The sequence below is a fragment of the Salmo salar genome, chromosome ssa01 (assembly GCF_905237065.1).
Source record: "Salmo salar chromosome ssa01, Ssal_v3.1, whole genome shotgun sequence".
NCBI classification, from domain to species: Eukaryota; Metazoa; Chordata; class Actinopteri; order Salmoniformes; family Salmonidae; genus Salmo; species Salmo salar.
In genome coordinates this window covers 19,935,083-19,956,416 of record NC_059442.1, presented here as the reverse complement: position 1 = coordinate 19,956,416, position 21,334 = coordinate 19,935,083, and the positions used below count along the sequence as shown (strand labels likewise).

Sequence of the window (21,334 nt, the reverse complement as noted above, 5' to 3'; positions counted from 1 at the left end):
CTCTTCAGTACGGCCATTCTACTGCCAATGTTTTTCTATGGAGATTGCATGGCTGTGTGCTCGATTTCTACACCTGTCAGCAATGGGTGTTGCTGAAATAACCGAATCCACTAATTTGAAGGGGTGTCCACATATATTTGTATATATAGTGTATATATATAAATACGTGCTGTGGGATTATTTAAGATACTATTTGAAGAGGTAGGGTTTCAGATGTTTTCAGAAGATGGGCAGGGACGCTGCTGTCCTAGCTTCAGGGGGTAGCTGGTTCCTCCATTGTGGTGCCAGGACAGAGAAGAGCTTGGACTGGGCTGAGTGGGAGCTTCCCTCCCATAGGGGTTGGAGAGCCAAGAGGCCAGAGGTGGCAGAATGGAGTGCTCGGGTTGGGATGTAGGGTTTAAGCAGGCCTGTCAGACCCTACGGCTTTGACTGTGTAACTCAAGGCAGTCACACTTGTCACACTACCCCACACTAGTCCACACCTCCTGACCTTTTAACCTTTGTCTCTCCCGGCAACTCTGCAGGACAGTGTCCAGGTGACGGAAAGTGGGAAGTTCCACATCGCACCTGAGGGCTTCCTGGAGGTCAAGGACGTGGGTCTAGCCGACGGTGGACGCTACGAGTGTGTCGCCCGCAACCCTATTGGCTACCAGTCCGCTAGCATGGTGCTCACCGTCCTAGGTAAGACACAGCTAGAGTATGCTAATCTATGCTAACCTTAATTGTGGAGAACTACAGATATTGCAAGTTTTTGTTCCAGCCCTGCCTTAACACACCTGAATCAGATGTGTTTTTGCTGAGATAGAACCAAAGCCTGCACACACCCCACTCCTCACCGGACCAAGGCTTTATGATCGCTGTAACACAACTATTGTACCACCATAGGTTGGGCCTACTCCTCAGCTCTAGCCCCAGTGTTGCTTATTTTCCTTGGCCTGCCTGCACGCTGTCTCATAGCCGATGCTAGCTAGCGTGCCAACTGTGACCATGTTGGGCTGTTGTTGGACGGGTCTGCAGCCTACACATCAGACACTGAACTTCATTACGCAGTCTGCCAGAAATGTGTTCTGTTCCCTCCAATCTGTGTTCTGTTCCCTCCAACAACAAAAAATTGTACAATCACCAGGAATTCATCAAAAAATTTGTTTAATTTAAGAAATCTGTTCCCAAGTATTCTCATGAATACAAAAATAGACATGATCGTGTCTCAATGTAATCATGAATCTAGTTGCCTACCCCTGATCTAGGTTATAATACTACCTCATGCTGTCTTGAACATGACACAACAGATGACATAACCAGATGACATACCCAGATGACATACCCAAATGACATACCCAGATTCTATTGTTTTATTTTCAGTGTTAGTTGATTTTACGACTGGCTATGAAAGCAGTGCCTATCTGTTTGCAGTGCCTCCAGTAAGTAGACAAGGGGACACCTTTGTGACGTCGTCTATTGAAGAGGCCATCCGCAACGTGGACAGTGCCATCGAATCCACCAGGAGGCATCTGTTTGATGGGTAAGTCAAATGCCCTTTTAGTCAGCGGGTTGGAATCAGGCTTATGAATCTATGCTTTGATGCATTATAATTTCTGAAACCTATCTTGAGTCATGTTTTGTGTGTAAGCTCTTTGAACTGATGATGTGGTTAACAGGAGCATGTTTCCATATGCACTCGCGCACTCACACACACACACACACACACACACACACACACACACACACACACACACACACACACACACACACACACACACACACACACACACACACACACACACACACACACAGCCAGCTAGGGATTTCTAGCTCTGTTGTAATAACATACCCAGATAGTGAACCTGCCTCTGGGCCCCCAGAGCTCAGTGGCTTCACTGGCTTGTGTGTTTGTGTTTGTGCTCTGTAACTGGCACATCCACTAAAGGTCTTCTCACAGCCTGAAGACTTGGATTGCAATGCTCCGTCCGATGTGTCATCATCACTATATATGACTAGCATATCAAACATTCTTAATTTGGATCCTCTAAATAATATACATTTCTTTGTAATACTACATATTTCTTTATTTCTTACTACATATGTATTTATTTATTTATTTATTTGTAATACTACATACTGTATTTCTTTGTAATACTACATACTGTATTTCTTTAATACTACATACTGTATTTCTTTGTAATACTACATACTGTATTTCTTTGTAATACTACATACTGTATTTCTTTGTAATAATACATACTGTGTTTCTTTGTAATACTACATACTGTATTTCTTTAATACTACATACTGTATTTCTTTGTAATACTACATACTGTATTTCTTTGTAATACTACATACTGTATTTCTTTGTAATAATACATACTGTGTTTCTTTGTAATACTACATACTGTATTTCTTTGTAATAAAAATACTGTATTTCTTTGTAATACTACATACTGTATTTCTTTGTAATAATACACACTGTATTTCTTTGTAATAATACATACTGTATTTCTTTGGAATAATACATACTGTATTTCTTTGGAATAATACATACTGTATTTCTTTGTAATACTACGTATATGTAAGGAGGAAAAGGGGATGTGCTTTGCATCATTGGCCATGTATCTGGCCATGTGTCTGGCCATATGTATGTCTCTAAATGATAGCCATTTGTTTTCATTTGGGGTTGGGTGTGTGGCCTGCAGAGGAGGCACGTGGTAGTGCCCTGCCTGGCATGGACTGGCCCAACCCGTTTGTGTGCTTGCTTGCTTGTTTGTGTGTGTGTTTGTGCGTGCGTGTGTGTCATGGTTTATAAATGACACGTTCAAAGCACCTCATAAATAACAGTGTAGTCATTGGGATGGCATCAAAGGATGTGATGCCCATATAAGGAAGTGACGTTGGTTAGGAGAATGTGCATGTTGAAGTTTTACTGCCTGCTCATGTCATTTGGGTCAGGAGGGACGTTTCATCATTCAATACTGGTAGACACATTAGAGTTGTTTTACTTGCCAAGAAAACATTACAAATCTAAACATGATCACATTTCTCTCTCTAAGCACCCCTCTTCGGTCTCTCTCTCTCTCTCTCTCCCCTCCCTTCCCCTCCATCACTCTCTCTGTAGTAACCCTCGTACCCCTGGAGAGTTGCTGGCCCTATTTCGTTACCCCAGAGACCCCTACACAGTGGAGCAGGCCAGGGCGGGGGAGATCTTCGAACAAACCCTGCTCCTCATCCAGAACCACGTCAACCAGGGCCTCATGGTCGACACCAACGGCACAGGTGAGACAGCAGACAGCCATCACTATGGAATAAAGAGGACAGGTTTTGATTGAGTTATGAGTTAGCAGACTTTCTATGCAATGTGAACGTATGGAAGTGAGGAGGACATGCCAAAGCCTCAATCCACAAACATTCAATAGGTTACTTCAGTTGCATTTTTTAAACATCTATGTCTGTAGATAGATGTTTATGACATGTTCTTCTCATTCTGACCCAGTGAACCACTGAGCATTTGACTGGATGCTCATAAAGGGTTTTACTACCGATACGTCATGCCTAATATGGTCAGTTGTCACGGGTGAAAGCCATCCCAGATTTGGAAAGAGCAATGTGTCCGATGACCCAAACAGGGGGACTGGTCCCCCATATTTAGGATTTGAGAGGGAGAGAGGGAGAGAGAGAGAGAGAGAGAGAGAGAGAGAGAGAGAGAGAGAGAGCTCAGTGTTTTCACTGGTTATGACAACAGTCAAGTGTTCATTGTTACACCAGGCCCTAACTTTTGCACGTCAGCAAAAACAATGTAGCCTGTTTGGTTTATCTCTATCTGACCTGGGACACCCTCTCCCCCCACACACTGCTACCCCAAAGGTTGTGTATGGCTGGATTGATTCTGTGAATGACCAGAGGGTGGAGGTGGAAGGGTGGGATTCGGGGGGACATGGGAGGGTTGGTGGTTGTTGATGTTTCATCAGCCAGCTGACTTCTGATGGGAAGTCTCACTTTTCCCCATTGAGTTGAGTTACACAAAGCACCTCACATATCACACAAACACACACACTGAGCTGTAACACAGGAGCTGTCTAGTTTCCCAGGGAGTTAGCGCATGTCAGAGGAACACTCTTTTCCCTCAAGATGCAGGTTTACATTCCCAGGGCAAACATTAGTAGGCTACATGCTCCTCTGTTAGGTGGAACTATATTCATGTAGTGGTGTAGTACACAGCCCTGTGCGTGTTTCCTCTGTATGTGGCCTTATACAGTACACCATAAAGTACACCTCCTGTCCCTCCCTTCGTCCCCAGCATTCCGCTACAATGACCTGGTGTCCCCTCACTTCCTGGATGTGATCGCCAACCTGTCAGGCTGCACGGCCCACCGCCGCTTCAACAACTGTTCTGACATCTGCTTCCACCAGAAGTACCGCAGCCACGACGGCACCTGCAACAACCTGCAGCACCCCATGTGGGGCGCCTCCCTCACCGCCTTCCAGCGCCTCCTCAAGTCAGTCTACGACAACGGCTTCAACCTGCCGCATGGCGCCAGCAGCCGTCATCACAACGGCCACGCCCTGCCTCTGCCCCGCCTCGTTTCCACCACCATGATCGGCACGGAGACCATCACCCCAGATGACCACTACACCCACATGCTCATGCAGTGGGGACAGTTCCTGGACCATGATCTAGATTCCACAGTTGCCGCCCTCAGCCAATCACGTTTCTCAGACGGCCAGCTGTGTACCAACGTGTGCACCAATGACCCTCCCTGCTTCCCCATCCAGTTCCCCCCGGGGGACCCTCGGCAGGCGCGCAGTGGGGCACGCTGCATGTTCTTTGTGCGCTCCAGTCCCGTGTGCGGCAGCGGCATGACATCACTCCTCATGAACAGTGTGTTTCCACGGGAACAGATCAACCAGCTGACATCGTACATTGACGCGTCAAACGTGTACGGCAGCTCACGCCACGAGTCAGAGGAGGTCCGCGACCTGGCCAGTCAGAGGGGACTGCTGAGGCAGGGCATCGTCCAGCGCTCTGGGAAGCCCCTGCTACCCTTCGCCACGGGGCCCCCTACAGAGTGTATGAGGGATGAGAACGAGAGCCCCATTCCCTGCTTCCTGGCTGGAGACCACAGGGCCAACGAGCAGCTGGGTCTGACAGCCATGCACACCGTGTGGTTCAGGGAACACAACCGCATAGCTACAGCGCTGCTCAGACTCAACCCACACTGGGACGGAGACACCATCTACCACGAGGCAAGGAAGATAGTTGGCGCACAGATGCAGCACATTACCTACAACCACTGGCTGCCCAAGGTAAGGACTACTCTATTATATAGATCTACTACTCTGTCTCATACTCTAACCAAGGTAAGGACTACTCTATTATATAGATCTACTACTCTGTCTCATACTCTAACCAAGGTAAGGACTACTCTACTATATAGATCTACTACTCTGTCTCATACTCTAACCAAGGTAAGGACTACTCTACTATATAGATCTACTACTCTGTCTCATACTCTAACCAAGGTAAGGACTACTCTACTATATAGATGTTGTACTCTCTCATACTCTAACCAAGGTAAGGACTACTCTACTATATAGATGTAGTACTCTCTCATACTCTAACCAAGGTAAGGACTACTCTACTATATAGATGTAGTACTCACTCATACTCTAACCAAGGTAAGGACTACTCTACTATATAGATCTACTACTCTGTCTCATACTCTAACCAAGGCAAGGACTACTCTATTATATAGATGTAGTACTCTCTCATACTCTAACCAAGGTAAGGACTACTCTACTATATAGATCTACTACTCTGTCTCATACTCTAACCAAGGTAAGGACTACTCTACTATATAGATCTACTACTCTGTCTCATACTCTAACCAAGGTAAGGACTACTCTACTATATAGATCTAACCAAGGTTCCTGTGAAAGGTCTTCAGATTGATGAAAGGTGCTGTCTCTGTAAATTATTATTATTGGTGATGATGATGATGGTTACCCCCTCCCTCAGGTAATGGGTGACGCGGGGAGGAAGCTGATTGGCGACTACCACGGCTACAACCCCAACATCAATGCCGGCATCCTCAACGCCTTTGCCACGGCCGCCTTCCGCTTCGGACACACCCTCATCAACCCCATCCTGTACCGGCTGGACGAGCACTTCCAGCCCATCCCCCAGGGCCACATCTCCCTGCACCGTGCCTTCTTCTCCCCCTTCCGCATCGTCAATGAGGGGGGCATCGACCCCCTGCTGCGGGGCCTGTTCGGCGTGGCGGGGAAGATGCGCGTGTCGACCCAGCTGTTGAACACAGAGCTGACGGAGAGGCTGTTCTCCATGGCCCACTCCGTGGCGCTGGACCTGGCCGCCATGAACATCCAGAGAGGAAGGGATCATGGGATACCGCCCTACAATGACTACCGGACCTTCTGTAACCTGACCTCGGCACAGAGCTTTGACGACCTGAAGAATGAGATCAAGAACCCCCAAGTCAGGGAGAAGCTGCAGAGGTGCAAACCAGGTTTTAGCCATCAATCATTTGCAGACACACTTGAACTGTGGCTCCGTTGGGGTTGAGTAACAGTGCTGTGACTGTCTGTCTGTCTATTCCTATCTCTCCAGGCTATACGGCACTCCCCTGAACATCGACCTTTTCCCTGCTCTGATGGCTGAGGACCTGGTTCCTGAGAGCCGGCTGGGACCCACCCTCATGTGTCTGCTGGCTGCCCAGTTCAAACGCCTTAGAGATGGGGACCGGTGAGCTCACTTCCCCTCAGCTAACAATTCTTGTCAAATTAATTATGCTCATCCTCAACACATTTTTTAGGAGGATAGAGAGAGAGAGAGAGAGAGAGAGAGAGAGAGAAGGAGAGAGAGATGGACACAGTGTAGGTTTTGTCTGTATGGTGTGTGTTTACATGTAACCTTCCATCCTCTCCTCTCCTCCTGGGTTGTGCTTCCAGGTTCTGGTATGAGAACCCAGGTGTGTTCACCCCGGCCCAGCTGACCCAGCTGAAGCAGGCGTCTCTGACGAGGGTGCTGTGTGACAACGGTGACAACATCACCCGTATCCAGCAGGACGTGTTCAGCGTGGCACAGCTGCCCCACGGATACGGCAGCTGTGACGACATCCCCAACATTGACCTGCGCATGTGGCAGGACTGCTGCGAAGGTGGGTAACATAGAATATAAAACACACATTCATTCTATTTTAAATGACTCGTTATTCCTTAAACAGTGCACTACTTTTTGTCATGGACATAGTGTATTGTCTTTCTATATGTCTTTGGTGAAAAGTAGTGATCTGTGGGAATGGGGAGTCTCTGGGATTGGTGCTGTTTTATACACGTTGTGGAGTGTAACTATGGTCCAATACTCTTGAGTCAACTTCCTCTTCTTCTTCATCAGAATGGAATGATTTTAGGATTTACTGCTTCAAAGATTTATAAAAGATACCCAGACTGTTGGTACTGTTGGTACACAGGGTTATCCATGGTTATCCATGGTTACGCAGGGTTAATGTTTGGACGCTTATTTCTGTGGAATGTGATGTGGGAAGCAACAGGACATGAGAGGCTCTACATTTGATTAGGAGGCACCTGACTAGGCTTTGGGTAATAATTGGTCAGTGCCCCACAGTGTTTGAGACTGCATTTACAAAAGCTTTGTGGATTTGTCTGACAGTGCTATCTGTATGACTGCTGTCATTTGCCTGCATGTGAAAACAACAAACCCAGATAAGATAGGACAGAGATGAAATAATACAAATGTCTTCAGGCTTTGTCTCATCACAGTGAAAAGACCATTGACTAGCTAGATTGGATCCCCTGTTGTGGCTGTATAGGTTAGGGCTTGGGTATGATTGGAATTGATTAGTGGGTCAAGAATGTACTTTTGATCAACATTACAGTAAATGCCATGGGTTATTTTTCAGATTTTGGTAGTGTGTTTGTCTTGAGAGCTGTATGTAATCAGCTACCTGCTCTACTGTTCCCTACTACCTTCTGACCCCAGTCTCCTGGTGCTACCCTCTGACCCCAGACTCCTGGTGCTACCCTCTGACCCCAGACTCCTCGTACTACCCTCTGACCCCAGACCCCTGGTGCTACCCTCTGACCCCAGACCCCTGGTGCTACCCTCTGACCCCAGACTCCTGGTGCTACCCTCTGACCCCAGACTCCTGGTGCTACCCTCTGACCCCAGACTCCTGGTACTACCCTCTGACCCCAGACTCCTGGTACTACCCTCTGACCCCAGCCTCCTGGTGCTATTCTCTGACCCCAGACTCCTGGTACTACCCTCTGACCCCAGCCTCCTGGTACTACCTCTGACCCCAGTCTCCTGGTGCTACCCTCTGACCCCAGTCTCCTGGTACTACCCTCTGACCCCAGTCTCCTGGTACTACCCTCTGACCCCAGCCTCCTGGTGCTACCCTCTGACCCCAGTCTCCTGGTACTACCCTCTGACCCCAGTCTCCTGGTACTACCCTCTGACCCCAGCCTCCTGGTGCTACCCTCTGACCCCAGTCTCCTGGTACTACCCTCTGACCCCAGACTCCTGGTACTACCCTCTGACCGCAGCCTCCTGGTACTACCCTCTGACCCCAGACTCCTGGTACTACCCTCTGACCCCAGCCTCCTGGTGCTACCCTCTGACCCAAGACTCCTGGTACTACCCTCTGACCCAAGACTCCTGGTACTACCCTCTGACCCCAGCCTCCTGGTACTACCCTCTGACCCCAGCCTCCTGGTACTATCCTCTGACCCCAGACTCCTGGTACATGACCAGGCTTTTTAAGACAGTACCATGTGATTGTAAGGGTTACATATTATATTGAGAGTTAGCCCTGATGTTGTACATTCCATCCCAGGGTTCCATTGACTAAACCAGCAGTAGGCTACTTGACTGGGATGACAGTAGGTATGAGTATGAGGGCTTTCAGTGGGGGTTTGTCTCGTCCCATCTACTAAAATATATTATTTGGTTAGCATGTCGTCACATGTATGATCAGCGCAACCAATTCACCAATTTATTGCTTCTCTTCAGCCAAAGCATAGGCTAGTAGATATGCTATAGGAAATTGTTGGAAAGTTGGAATTGGTATCTGGGGGTGCAGGAGAGGTTTTGGCTTTTGGAGAGCAGCTGAATTTTCCCTCCAATGAACCCCTGAGTGGATGACTCTGAGCCACTTATTCTGGGTGGCTGGGTGAGAATACAGGGCTTCTGTGAGCAGTGTGCTATTACACATATTAAGCTATTTACTCCCTACTGTGAGACACACTAGTCACAATGCACTTTTCCATTTGATCCTTTGAGTGTTTTAGATGATGTCATGATTTACACTGAGTAGTGTTTATTGAGTTAAAAGAGTTTGTATTCAGGTGGATACGGGGGTGAAGTGGAGAGGTCTGGGGGTGTACTCACCCTACTTTCACCCCACTCTCCCTCCACCCTCAACTGTTGCCTCATGTAGTGAAATATAATTCAAGTATGTTTTATTCAGAATCAGCCTTGGACAACGGCCAACTAGTTTCACTAGTCCTTGCTATGAGCTCAGATAATGTCCCTTGAGAACGTAATGATTTTGGGATTACATTTACGACTGTGGTCTCTTATCCTTAGATGATTGTTTTCCTTTTTTCTCTTGGCTCTGACCCTGAGTTCACTCAGCCTTCACAAATGAACATGGGAAAAGCTAATAAAAAGTCAGAGGAGAGGAGAAGAGGGTCAGAAGAGAAGAGGAGAAGAGGGTCAGATACGGAGAGGGTCAGAGGAGAAGAGGGTCAGACGTGGAGAGAAGAGGATCAGACGTGGAGAGGGTCAGAGGAGAAGAGGGTCAGATGAGAAGAGGGTCAGAGGAGAAGAGGGTCAGAGGAGAAGAGGGTCAGAGGTGGAGAGGGTCAGAGGAGAAGAGGGTCAGAGGTGGAGAGGGTCAGAGGTGGAGAGGGTCAGAGGTGGAGAGGGTCAGATAGGGAGAGAGTCAGAGGAGAAGAGGGTCAGAAGAGAAGAGGAGAAGAGGGTCAGATGCGGAGAGGATCAGATGTGGAGAGGGTCAGAGGAGAAGAGGGTCAGGCAAGGAGAGGAGAAGAGGATCAGACGTGGAGAGGGTCAGAGTAGAAGAGGGTCAGAGTAGAAGAGGGTCAGAGTAGAAGAGGGTCAGAATAGAAGAGGGTCAGAGTAGAAGAGGGTCAGAGTAGGGGGGGCAGAGGTGGAGAGATTCAGACTTGGAGAGGGTCAGAGGAGAAGAGGGTCAGACATAGAGAGGGTCACAGGTGGAGAGGGTCACAGGTGGAGAGGGTCAGATGTGGAGAGGATCAGACTTGGAGAGGGTCAGAGTAGAAGAGGAAATGTGTGTGTGTGTGTGTGTGCGCGCGCGTGTGTGTGTCTTTCTCTTCGTGCATGTGAGTGAGCGAGAGTTTTGTTTTTGATAAATAAGTATTTTATAGCTGAGTTTTTTTTCTCACATATAACGTGTGTTTTATAGCTTTTGTTTACCATCACCCCAACCTGAGAAGCTCCCACAGTGTACGTTACAGCCCACTTAATTACAGGGCCTCAATTACAGGGCCTCTCTGTGTAACTGGTTTCTGTCAGGGGGTTTATTGCTCTTCTATTATAAGGATGGTGTGAGCATCTTGGGGGCAAAGTAGATGGTGTTGGCTTTGAAAAGGATTATTGGCAACATGTAAATAATATTTTGTCTCCATATGTATTGAAAACATAAATGCATTTTCACAATAAGCACTTGTTGTCTCTCAAATACATCGCTGCAGTTGTTAGCTAGCTGGTACATTTTTGCCATATTATCATAGATGTGGTATAAGTCAAAACACCTCAAAACAAGACAAGGTATCAAAAACAAGATAGAACTAGCTGAAACAAACCACCTACGATTCCCCACATGGCAGCTTCTGGTCATTGTGGCTAGCTATCTGACCATTCAGAATCATAACACAGGGCCTTTGCAATGCATGTCCATCATTTTTGTGACGTTGTCAGGGAAACCGTCTATAAGGTGTGTGGGTGTGTGGGAGGCTGACGTCTTGGTAGCCCTGCTCTTAGATAAGCTCTTTGAAGTGTGTTGAAAGGTGGACCTGAAGATGAAGTGGTGTGTGTTCAGGGCAGATCCCCATCTACCACCACACTGTACTAAGGTGTGAGTGAGAAACTGGCAGCAGAGCTTCAGCAGTACTCACCTGCATCACTGATCACGTCACAGATAAGACGGCACAGGGCATGGGCCTAGAGCTTTAATTCATTCATCTTTATGTAATCTGAGTTTCCTGATTTGCCCCATTGTTTTAGTTGTGATTTGTTGTACCCCCAGACTGCAGAACCAAGGGTCAGTTCAATGCCCTGTCCTACCACTTCAGAGGGCGCAGGTCAGTGGACCAGAGCTCTGCAGAGGAGAAGCCTGCAGCCAACAGCATACAGGAGAACAGCAGGTACCTCTGGCTACGTTAAGTTCCTTGAATGTGATAACCATTCTGCGTCATAGCTAACGACTGTGGTGACTAAAATTATTATAACTCACAAAGTTATGCTATAATAACATAAGGTTGTATTTTGGGATGTGTTTTCTTATATTTCAGCCCAGCTGAAGGCACTCCTGAAAATCTTGTGAATGTCTCTCTCAGCTGGCAACAAAGCATTGAACCTTCGCTGAATGACTTCCAAGACTTTGTGGTGGACATGCAGAAGACTATCACAGGTTTACGGAAGCAGGTGAGAACAGTTGTATACTACATAAGGCTAGATCTGCTGGATTTGTTCTTTAAGCTCATCACACGTTGAAATAGCAACAACAGACTTGTTGGATAGTGATTTGAGTGCTTCTTTACATCCTTCCTCTACACTGCAAGTCCAGTCATATTCAGCTCAGACTCTTACACGTAGAACCTATGCAGAACATTGTAGAATCCAAACACTATAAGCCGGTATTGTATGTGCCCAGATTGAACAGGATATGCTGCCTGATGGTAGAGCATTTTAGCATGTAGCACACTGGGGTGGGATAAAGGAGAGCTAACTGTGCTGTAGGCTAAAAGGCTAACATGGCTTTGATTAAAGTGGAACTTACAGCGTTTTTAACTACTTTGCAGATATGAAACAAACAGACAATCATAATATCAGTAAAAAATATATAATTCCCAGTTTAGGCAAAAAATTCATTTGTAAGAGATTTAAGAAATGCATCATTTTTTACTCCAAATTCCATTGTTGGCCGAATAGAGGGATGCAGTTCGATGCATAATTAAAATAATTCACCAATACATTTATTGGTAGTTCCTGCTATCAGGTTGTAAATCACAGCTGGGCTGGTACACTGTTTGCTTCCTCTACCCATTCAGGATGTACTGTTTCAGTTTCAATGACTCTTTATTTTAGACAAAAACGGACGAATGTAACTAAGGCTGGGAATGTCAATACAATCAAACTAGCAAGGGCAATGATCACAAGTCAGTCATTACATGGCTTATAGACTAGCGTATCTATTTATGTAGCTATTTATTTAGCTAAAAACACGGACCCAAACGTTAGTTAACTAGCTAGCTGCTGGGAGGATGTCATGTCATTGGACGAGTGGGTGACTTTTTACCCTCATATCGTGTTTTTCTGTGTTGCTACAGCTAGAGATGCAGGTGTCATTTGGTTATCAAGCAAGAAATGTGGATCACTTTGCTAGCTGGCTAACCACAGTTAGCATGCATATCTCTTAGTTGTCAATCAAATGTATTTGGCATCAATTAAATGGGCGGGCGGGCAGGCAGTTCTCATTCAATTGTCAAAACGTGGGTTGAGACAAGCATGCATTTGCAGGCGAGCTGCAGAACGGCGAGTGGGCTACTATTCCTCATTGTTTATCAGCGCAATTTTGATGGTCAACTACAAGCTGAAAAAGTTTGTGTTTATCTACTGTTCCCTCGTTAGATTTTAGCTCATCTTTCTCTGGCTAACATTAGCTGTTGATCTTAAGGAGGGAAAGACACCTGTTCATGGTTGTTGGATCAATAGGACTGTAAAGTTCCTAAATGTAAGTGGGCTCACGTGGTATTTACATATTCGCAGAAATCCATTCAGGTGTATTTTGGTGAATGTGTTCTAATGGTCTAAAGTCGCACTGTTGCTACTGTCTGTAAACACACAGTCCAGTTCAAAGTGAATGATGGCCAACCCGTGTAGCAAATGGCTTATTTGCATATCAGCTCTTATTGGTCAAGGCGTACCGGTCTGTGTAGAGTCCGGTCCTGGACAAAACGTACACGTTTTCATTATGCCTTGATCACACAGAGTGTCATTGCGCTTTGGTACACCAGAAGTACATTCATTTCCAATGGAACTCTGCGTTTGCCTTGCAGCATTGCATTACAGAGGCAGTTGCTGTGCATTCTGTGTGGTGCATACATTAGATGTATCAAACGTATGCATCAAATTGTATGTGTAGACGGCTTGACAGAAATGGTAGCAGAAGATGAATGTTGAACCTTTGTTGCACACATATCCAGATGATGCTGCGTACCATTTTGCACAGCGACGCTGTAGGTTTGATCGAGGTTTTATTAGGTTTTATTGGTTTTATTTACTGCAGTGTCTATTCATTGTCTAAACGCACACACGGCCGCTTTCCCACTATATATTGCTACAGAATTTTTACAAATGCGTTACTGTATGTCATTCCCAAACATTCTATGAAAGTATGAAAATGACCATATGTAAGCATCAGAAAATGTCGTCATATTTTTTCCTGGGGGTGTATATGAACAGATTTTTGTAAGATTACATGTTGCTAAAATACTGTCAGTTCCACTTTAAGTTGTAAGTGGTACAGATGATTTAAACAGACTGGGCCCTGTGCCCTGCCCTTGGCCCCTCTGTGCTGCCTGGGTCTTTGAATGGGGGGGGGGTGTATTTATTGTAAGTGGATGGTTAAATAAAACTGCCCCGGGTCTAGCTTGTTCGCGTGACTCGCATTACAGGAAAGATGTTGGGCTGTGGGTGTGTGTACGTGCTTGGGGGGGGGGGTTGCTCTGGGCTTTAGTTAGCAGAGGGGGTGCTACCTCCTTTCCTTAGCCTCCATTAACCCCTCCTGTCTGTCTGCAGATTAAAAGACTTGAAGCTCGTCTGAGTAAGACAGACTGCACTGATGAGGAGGGCCGTGAGCGATCGGACGGAGAAAGGTGGAAGAAGGATCCGTGCTCCACATGCGAGTGCAGAGTATGTACCCCCCCACACACATGCATACACTCCCCTACGTATTTATTTGGACAGTGAAGCTGTAACTTTTAATTCGACTCTATACTCCAGCATTTTAGATTTCAGATGCAAAAATGTTTCATATGAAGCGAAAGTACAGAAAGGGTTTTTTAAAATAGTATCTGTTTTACCATTTAGAAATGAAATCACTTCATGTATCTAGTCCCCCCATTTGAAAGTGTCATAAGTATTTGGACAAATTCACTTATACATGTACAGTTGAAGTCGGAGGTTTACATACACTTAGGTTGGAGTCATTAAAACTCGTTTTTCAACCACTCCACAAATTTCTTGTTAACAAACTATAGTTTTGGCAAGTCGGTTAGGACATCTACTTTGTGCATGACACAAGTCATTTTTCCAACAATTGTTTACAGACACATTATTTCACTTATAATTCACTGTATCACAATTCCAGTGGGTCAGAAGTTTACATACACTAAGTTGACTGTGCCTTTAAACAGCTTGAGAAATTCCATAAAATGATGTCATGGCTTTAGAAGGTTCTGATAGGCTAATTGACATAATTTAAGTCATTTGGAGGTGTACCTGTGGATGCATTTCAAGGCCTACCTTCAAACTCAGTGTCTCTTTGCTTGACATCATGGGAAAATCAAAACCAATCAGCCAAGACCTCAGAAAATAAATTGTAGACCACCACAAGTCTATTTCATCCTTGGGAGCAATTTCCAAATGCCTGAAGGTACCACATTCATCTGTACAAACAATAGTACACAAGTATAAACACCATGGGACCACGCAGCCGTCATACCACTCAGGAGGGAGACGCGTTCTGTCTCCTAGAGATGAACGTACTTTGGTGCGGAAAGTGCAAATCAATCCCAGAACAACAGCAAAGGACCTTGTGAAGATACTGGAGGAAACAGGTAGAAAAGTATCTATATCCACAGTAAAACGAGTCCTATATCGACATAACCTGAATGGCCGCTCAGCAAGAAAGAAGCCACTGCTCCAAAACCGCCATAAAAAATCCAGACTACGGTTTGCAACTGCACAAAGATCGTACTTTTTGGAGAAATGTCCTCTGGCCTGATGAAACAAAAATAGAACTGTTTGGCCATAATGACCATCATTATGTTTGGAGGAAAAAGGGGGAGGCTTGCAAGCCCGAAAAACACCATCCCAACCGTGAAGCATTGGGGTGGCAGCATCATGTTGTGGGGGTGCTTTGCTGCAGGAGGGACTGGTGCACTTCACAAAATATATGGCATCATGAGGCAATTATTTGGATTGAAGCAACATCTCAAGACATCAGTCAGGAAGTTAAAGACCCACAAATGGGTCTTCCAAATGGACAATGATCCCAAGCATACTTCCAAAGTTGTGGCAAAACTGCTTAAGGACAACAAAGTCAAGGTATTGGTGTGGCCATCACAAAGCTCTGACCTCAATCCTATAGAACATTTGTGGGCAGAACTGAAAAAGCGTGTGCAAGCAAGGAGGCCTGCAAACCTGACTCAGTTACACCAGCTCTGTCAGGAGGAATGGGCCATAATTCACCCAACTTATTGTGGGAAGCTTGTGGAAGGCTATCTGAAACGCTAGACCCAAGTTAAACATTTTAAAGGCAATGCTACCAAGTACTAATTGAGTGTATGTAAACTTCTGACCCATTGGGATTGTGTTGAAAGAAATAAAATATGAAATAAATCATTCTCTCTATTATTATTCTGACATTTCACATTCTTAAAATAAAATGGTGATCTTAACTGACCTAAGACGGGGAATTTTTACTAGGATTAAATGTCAGCAATTGTGAAAAACTAAGTTTAAATGTATTTGGCTAAGGTGCATGTAAACTTTCGACTTCAACTGTATGTGTATTAAAGTAGTCAAAAGTTAAGTATTTGGTCGCATATTCCTAGCACGCAATGACTACATGAAGCTTGTGCCTCTACAAACTTGATGTACATGTACATACAGATCACACACATGTACAGACCACACACAGACATGCACAACTGTATATTCACTTCTCACATTCACACCCAGCTTATCAGGCCTGTTTGCCATTAACAACCTCTTTCCACAACTTTTCACACTGCCTGGAGGTGGGCTAGATGATCAGATCAACAGAGCCATTGGCGTGCCATCACTGCTCCACTCAGCACCATGCCAGTGCCAGGATCCACCTGTCCTGTCCCATTCTTCCCCTTTCTGGCGCCATGGCCAGCATTACACCCTTCTACTATTTGGCAGTACTAACCCCCTGGCACCGCAGTACCAACCTGCTGGCACCGTAGTACTAACCCCCTGGCACTGTAGTACCAACCTCCTGGCACCGCAGTACTAACCTCCTGGCACCGCAGTACCAATCTCCTGGCACCGTAGTACTAACCTCCTGGCACCACAGTACCAATCTCCTGGCACCGTAGTACTAACCTCCTGTCACTGTAGTATTAATTTCCCGGCACTGCAGTACTAACCTCCTGGCACCGCAGTACTAACCTCCTGCACAGCAGTGCCAATCTCCTGGCACCGTAGTACTAACCTCCTGTCACTGCAGTATTAATTTCCCGGCACTGCAGTACTAACCTCTTGCACCACAGTACCAACCTCCTGGCACCGCTGTACCAACTTCATGGCACTGCAGACCCATGTACAGTGTCACTTTTCAGCTTGAACGATTCTTTTCACCTCTTTATCTTCATGACTCTCCAGTCTCTCACTTTTCCATCTGCTGGCAGAGGTGAAGGTTTCTCATGCCAAACCTGACGACCCCCACTCTCTCTTTCTGTCTTTCTTTCTTTCCCTCCCTCTTTTTCCTCCCCCACTCCCTCCCTCCAGGATGCCCAGGTGACGTGCTTCATGGAGTCGTGTCTTCCGCCAGTGGAGTGCCAGGAGCCTGTGAAGCTGAAAGGATTGTGCTGCCCTGTGTGTCTCAACCAAGGAGAGGGAGCAGCAAGTAACAGCCAGACCCAGACAGGGAGCCAGGCGCCGGGTAGCCCTCATCACGTATAACCCTCAGGGGCTCCATGCCCTAGTGTCTGACACACACACATACACACACAGAAGGAGAGACCCTGATGGTGCGCTTACCTTACAGCCACCTGCACCCAATTGCCTCGTTTTTTTAATCGTTTTTAGAAAAATCATAATTTGTATTATTTTGTTATTTTGATTGTCATGTCCCCATGGCCAACGAACTGCCTGAGGCTTGGTTTCAAATCCACTGGCAACAGGAGAGCAGTCACTATGGATCTGCTTCCTTCTGGAAGGATGAATGGATGGATGAATATTTGGATGGATGGACAGATGGACAACCCCCTTCCTCACTCGGGGCCTCCCAAACAGGGCCTCAGAGGTCTCTGATCTGAAGTGTTACCTCACCACTGCATTTGAAGGCCCCACAAAGCGGCTGAAACAAATGTGTTGTTTAAAGAGGAGGAAATGGCACTGCAGCCATTAGATCGACCATGGGTCGGCCATGTTGTCTCAAAACGCTTTCTCAGGTTAGAGATGCCGAAAAACTGGTGCTAATTTTCCCCTTTGTCTTAACGATTTAGTCACAAAATACAACCCTTCAAAGTATTATTATTATTTTTTACAATATGCAAGCAACAAATATACACTCATTATGTGCCTTTTGTTCTTAAAAAAAATCACATTTGAGAGACATTTTATGTATTAAATTACTTCCGCTTTCAAAATGTTTATGGTGCTTTATATCATATTATGAATATGTATTTTCCCTTTTGTATCACCTGCTAACATATGAAGATAATGTGAAGCCCTACAAAAACCTTTTGCAATTCAAAGATGTCTACTGATTTTTACCTTGTTATCACATCTGTCTTCAATGGCAACTGTTGGTGAACTAAATAACTTCTGGTATTTAGATATGTTATCTCCTCTCCTCAAGGCAATGTCAAACTTTTACAAACTTGAGGGGTGTTGGTTGGAGTTGGGGCTTGGGCTTGGGTTGGAAGGGGAGATGTTCCTATTTGGCTCAACCGCTCTTTACTAGATGTAATGCCTTTTCACACTCCATGTTGTTAAAGCAGTGAAAGGCCATTTGTTACCACTGTAGAGATGTAGTCATTTTTGTCCCAACGTTTTCAGTGCTCTTTCAGTGCCAACTGCTAACCTACCACAGCAGTACTCTGTCATACCCCTAGTGTCCCGTCTACCCCTCTGTCCAGCATTATCCCATACTCACACATAGACATTAAAGGACTGCAGCCTTACCTCCCTAACTATCTCGTGCTCTCATAACCGAACCCACAGCTTCTCAGCTCTAGTTTACTGAAGGACACTCACTCACATGCATTCCTTTCCCCTTCCCAAGCACTCAGCCCTTATGATGTAACTATTCTCCTCTGTGAGAGTTGTGTGTGTGACCAATCACCAGGTCTCTGTAGTTTTAATGCAGGTGAGAAACCTTGCCTGGCTCTCGTCTCTTAGGTTCCTAGGAGACGATGGATATGGAGGCGAGGTGACGTCATTTGGCCGGGTGTGTGAAGCGCAGACTTCCACCTCTCTGAACCCCATTCCTCTCTAATGGAAGCCAGATGGGAGGGTAGGGTGGAACGGGAGATGGTGTCAATCAAATATCTGGCGCTGCTTTATTTTCTGGAGGCTCCCTACTGTTACAAATCAGCCAACAGAGTGTGTCCCATTGACGGACACACACACACACACAGAGGCCCATAAATCAGATACAAGTATGTAAAGTATGCTGTTTGGATTTGGGGATTCTCCTAGAATGTCAAGGCAATCATGTAGTTGTGGTGGAGCTCAATAGCAATGTTGGCACATTGGTATCATACCACATGGAATACCTACATCATTATGTATTGTAGACCCTTCTTTTCTCCTCCCTCTACTTTCCTCTGCAGTACCTAGGCTTTTACTCCTGCTTCTGTGTGTGTGTGTGTGTGTGTGTGTGTGTGTGTGTGTGTGTGTGTGTGTGTGTGTGTGTGTGTGTGTGTGTGTGTGTGTGTGTCTGCGTCTGTATATGCATGCAACCCCAGGTTTGGCTCCCATTGCACTGTGACCTCACTTCCTCTGCATCGCTGGTTGTCATGTCATCTTCAGCCATGTTGTAATGAGTACCTTTCGTTGTTTTTTTTATTTTCATTCTAACCCTCATGTTACTGGTCTCCCCTTTGTTCCCCAAACCCCCCACTGTCACCGGAATGCACTGCTCTGCAAGACTGAACATGCTTTACCTACACTGTCCCAAAGTGAGTGGTCAAAGTGGATACCTATCTGACAATTGTATTGTAAGTTTGCCAAAGAATTGTTTGCACTGTAATGTATGCCTCTCAAAACAATAATAAAAAAATAGGCCACATTTGAAATACAACCGCCATGTTTGTTTGTTATTTCCCTGGTGGGTGCTGCTACTCTTTAGATATGTTGCCAAACACTGTCATTATGGGTAAACATGTACAGTACTGCCTCGTGTAAAGCAGATTGATGATAGAGTTGCATGTCTTAAGACCTGATCCAGTTTTTTCCCAATATCATCAATCCTGTACTGTACTATGTAGCCATTCCTAGTCAGTTGTAATTTGGCTATTAGACGTAAATGAAGAACATAAGAGTCATGTTTGATGAATTCCTGTTGTAGTGGAAACTCTATCCCCTGTGTAACTAAGGGATATCTATCTGTGAGTGTCTGTGTTGTGGCACTGTGGAGTTAAACTATATTCACGGTTATTGGTTAGAGAATGGCTGTGCTTTTATTTCTCTCTTGTTAGTCTCTAGAATTGTTATGGTTTGGGAACCACCAATGTCTTTGGTTACCTCATCTGGAGAGCCAATAGTTGTTCCTGATCATGTGACCTGACCAGGAAAAACTCCAGACCCTAGTTATAACCTGTAATAGTATAAGTTCTAGAGATGTTCCTTTGTCGGAGCCAACAATGCCTTTTGAAACCTGATGTAATTATAGATTATCACATCCTCATCATAGTTTGTCAATTGTTCTCTCTGCATTTGTCTGGTGCACAGATGTTCTGTTTTCATGACGTACCATGAGTGTTGTAAACAGACCAACAAGCATCAGAAAGCTCCTTTAACCAAACAGGAGGCAGCTGGTGTTTACTGAATGACGTCTCCTCCATTGATCATCAAAACATTAGTAACATTGTCCATAGATCATCATCTTCCCATCGGTGCTTTTGAATGTTGTTATAGTCTTTTCAACCAGTGTTCACTTAAAAATTGATTTTGAAGTAGGATGTCTGATGCTGTCACGGCTGTTTGAAGGAGCGGACCAAGATGCAGCGTTTTCGTAGTTCCACATATTTATTAAAAGTGAAACTGAATGCAATACACTAATAACTTGAAAATAGGAAAACAACAAACCGTGACGCAGAGAGGACAACACGCTACTCAAAAGACAATAACCCACGAACAACAATGAGAAAAACCCCTACTTAAATATGATCTCTAATCAGAGGCAAATGAGGATCAGCTGCCTCCAATTAGAGATCAACCCAACATAGAAATAGAAAACATAGATCAGCCCAGAATCATCCCCTGTCACACCCTGCCCTACACTACTATAGAAAATGACATATTACTAGGGTCAGGACGTGACAGTACCCCCCCAAAATGTGCAGACTCCAAATGCAAACAAATCCAAGAAAGCAACCACAAAAAACACAAAGGGAGGGTAGGGTGGGTGACTAATGACTATGGTGGCGGCTCTGGTTCCGGGCGTAGTACCCCCACCGCCTGCTGATTCCCCCCGCTTCTGTATGTCCGGAGGAACCAGACCATCGAGCGTCGCTGGAGACTCGGGGCCGAGGAGCGTCGCTGGAGACTCGGGGCCATGGGTTATCACTGGAGGCTTCGTGCCATGGATCATCCCTACAAGCTCCGGGCCATGGATCATCACTGGAGGCTTCGTGCCTTGGATCATCCCTACGGGCTCCAGGCCATGGATTATCACTGGAGACGTCGGACCATTGACCATCATTAGAGGCTTCCTTCGGGGCACTGGAACCGGTCTCACCGGACTGGGGAGACGTACTTCGGACCGCGTGCTCACATCAGGCACCAGCCTTACCGGGCTATGGTGGCGCACTTGAGGTCTGCTACGTGGGACTGGCA

The 21,334-nt window shown here is 45.8% G+C and overlaps 1 protein-coding gene across 1 annotated transcript in view; it reads left to right on the top strand.

The window, feature by feature from the left end:
- The window catches only part of LOC106572928 (peroxidasin), an 87,783-nt gene extending 68,206 nt beyond the window's left edge, over positions 1 to 19,577 (top strand). The window contains exons 13-23 of the mRNA XM_014147549.2: positions 525 to 681; positions 1,414 to 1,522; positions 3,110 to 3,267; positions 4,289 to 5,295; positions 6,008 to 6,504; positions 6,617 to 6,751; positions 6,958 to 7,166; positions 11,322 to 11,439; positions 11,587 to 11,719; positions 14,096 to 14,209; positions 17,057 to 19,577. Coding sequence (XP_014003024.1) covers positions 525 to 681; positions 1,414 to 1,522; positions 3,110 to 3,267; positions 4,289 to 5,295; positions 6,008 to 6,504; positions 6,617 to 6,751; positions 6,958 to 7,166; positions 11,322 to 11,439; positions 11,587 to 11,719; positions 14,096 to 14,209; positions 17,057 to 17,230 — 2,811 coding nt within the window. The 3' untranslated portion in view covers positions 17,231 to 19,577. The remainder of the gene's footprint in view (positions 1 to 524; positions 682 to 1,413; positions 1,523 to 3,109; positions 3,268 to 4,288; positions 5,296 to 6,007; positions 6,505 to 6,616; positions 6,752 to 6,957; positions 7,167 to 11,321; positions 11,440 to 11,586; positions 11,720 to 14,095; positions 14,210 to 17,056) is intronic.
- Positions 19,578 to 21,334: the final 1,757 nt, after the last annotated feature.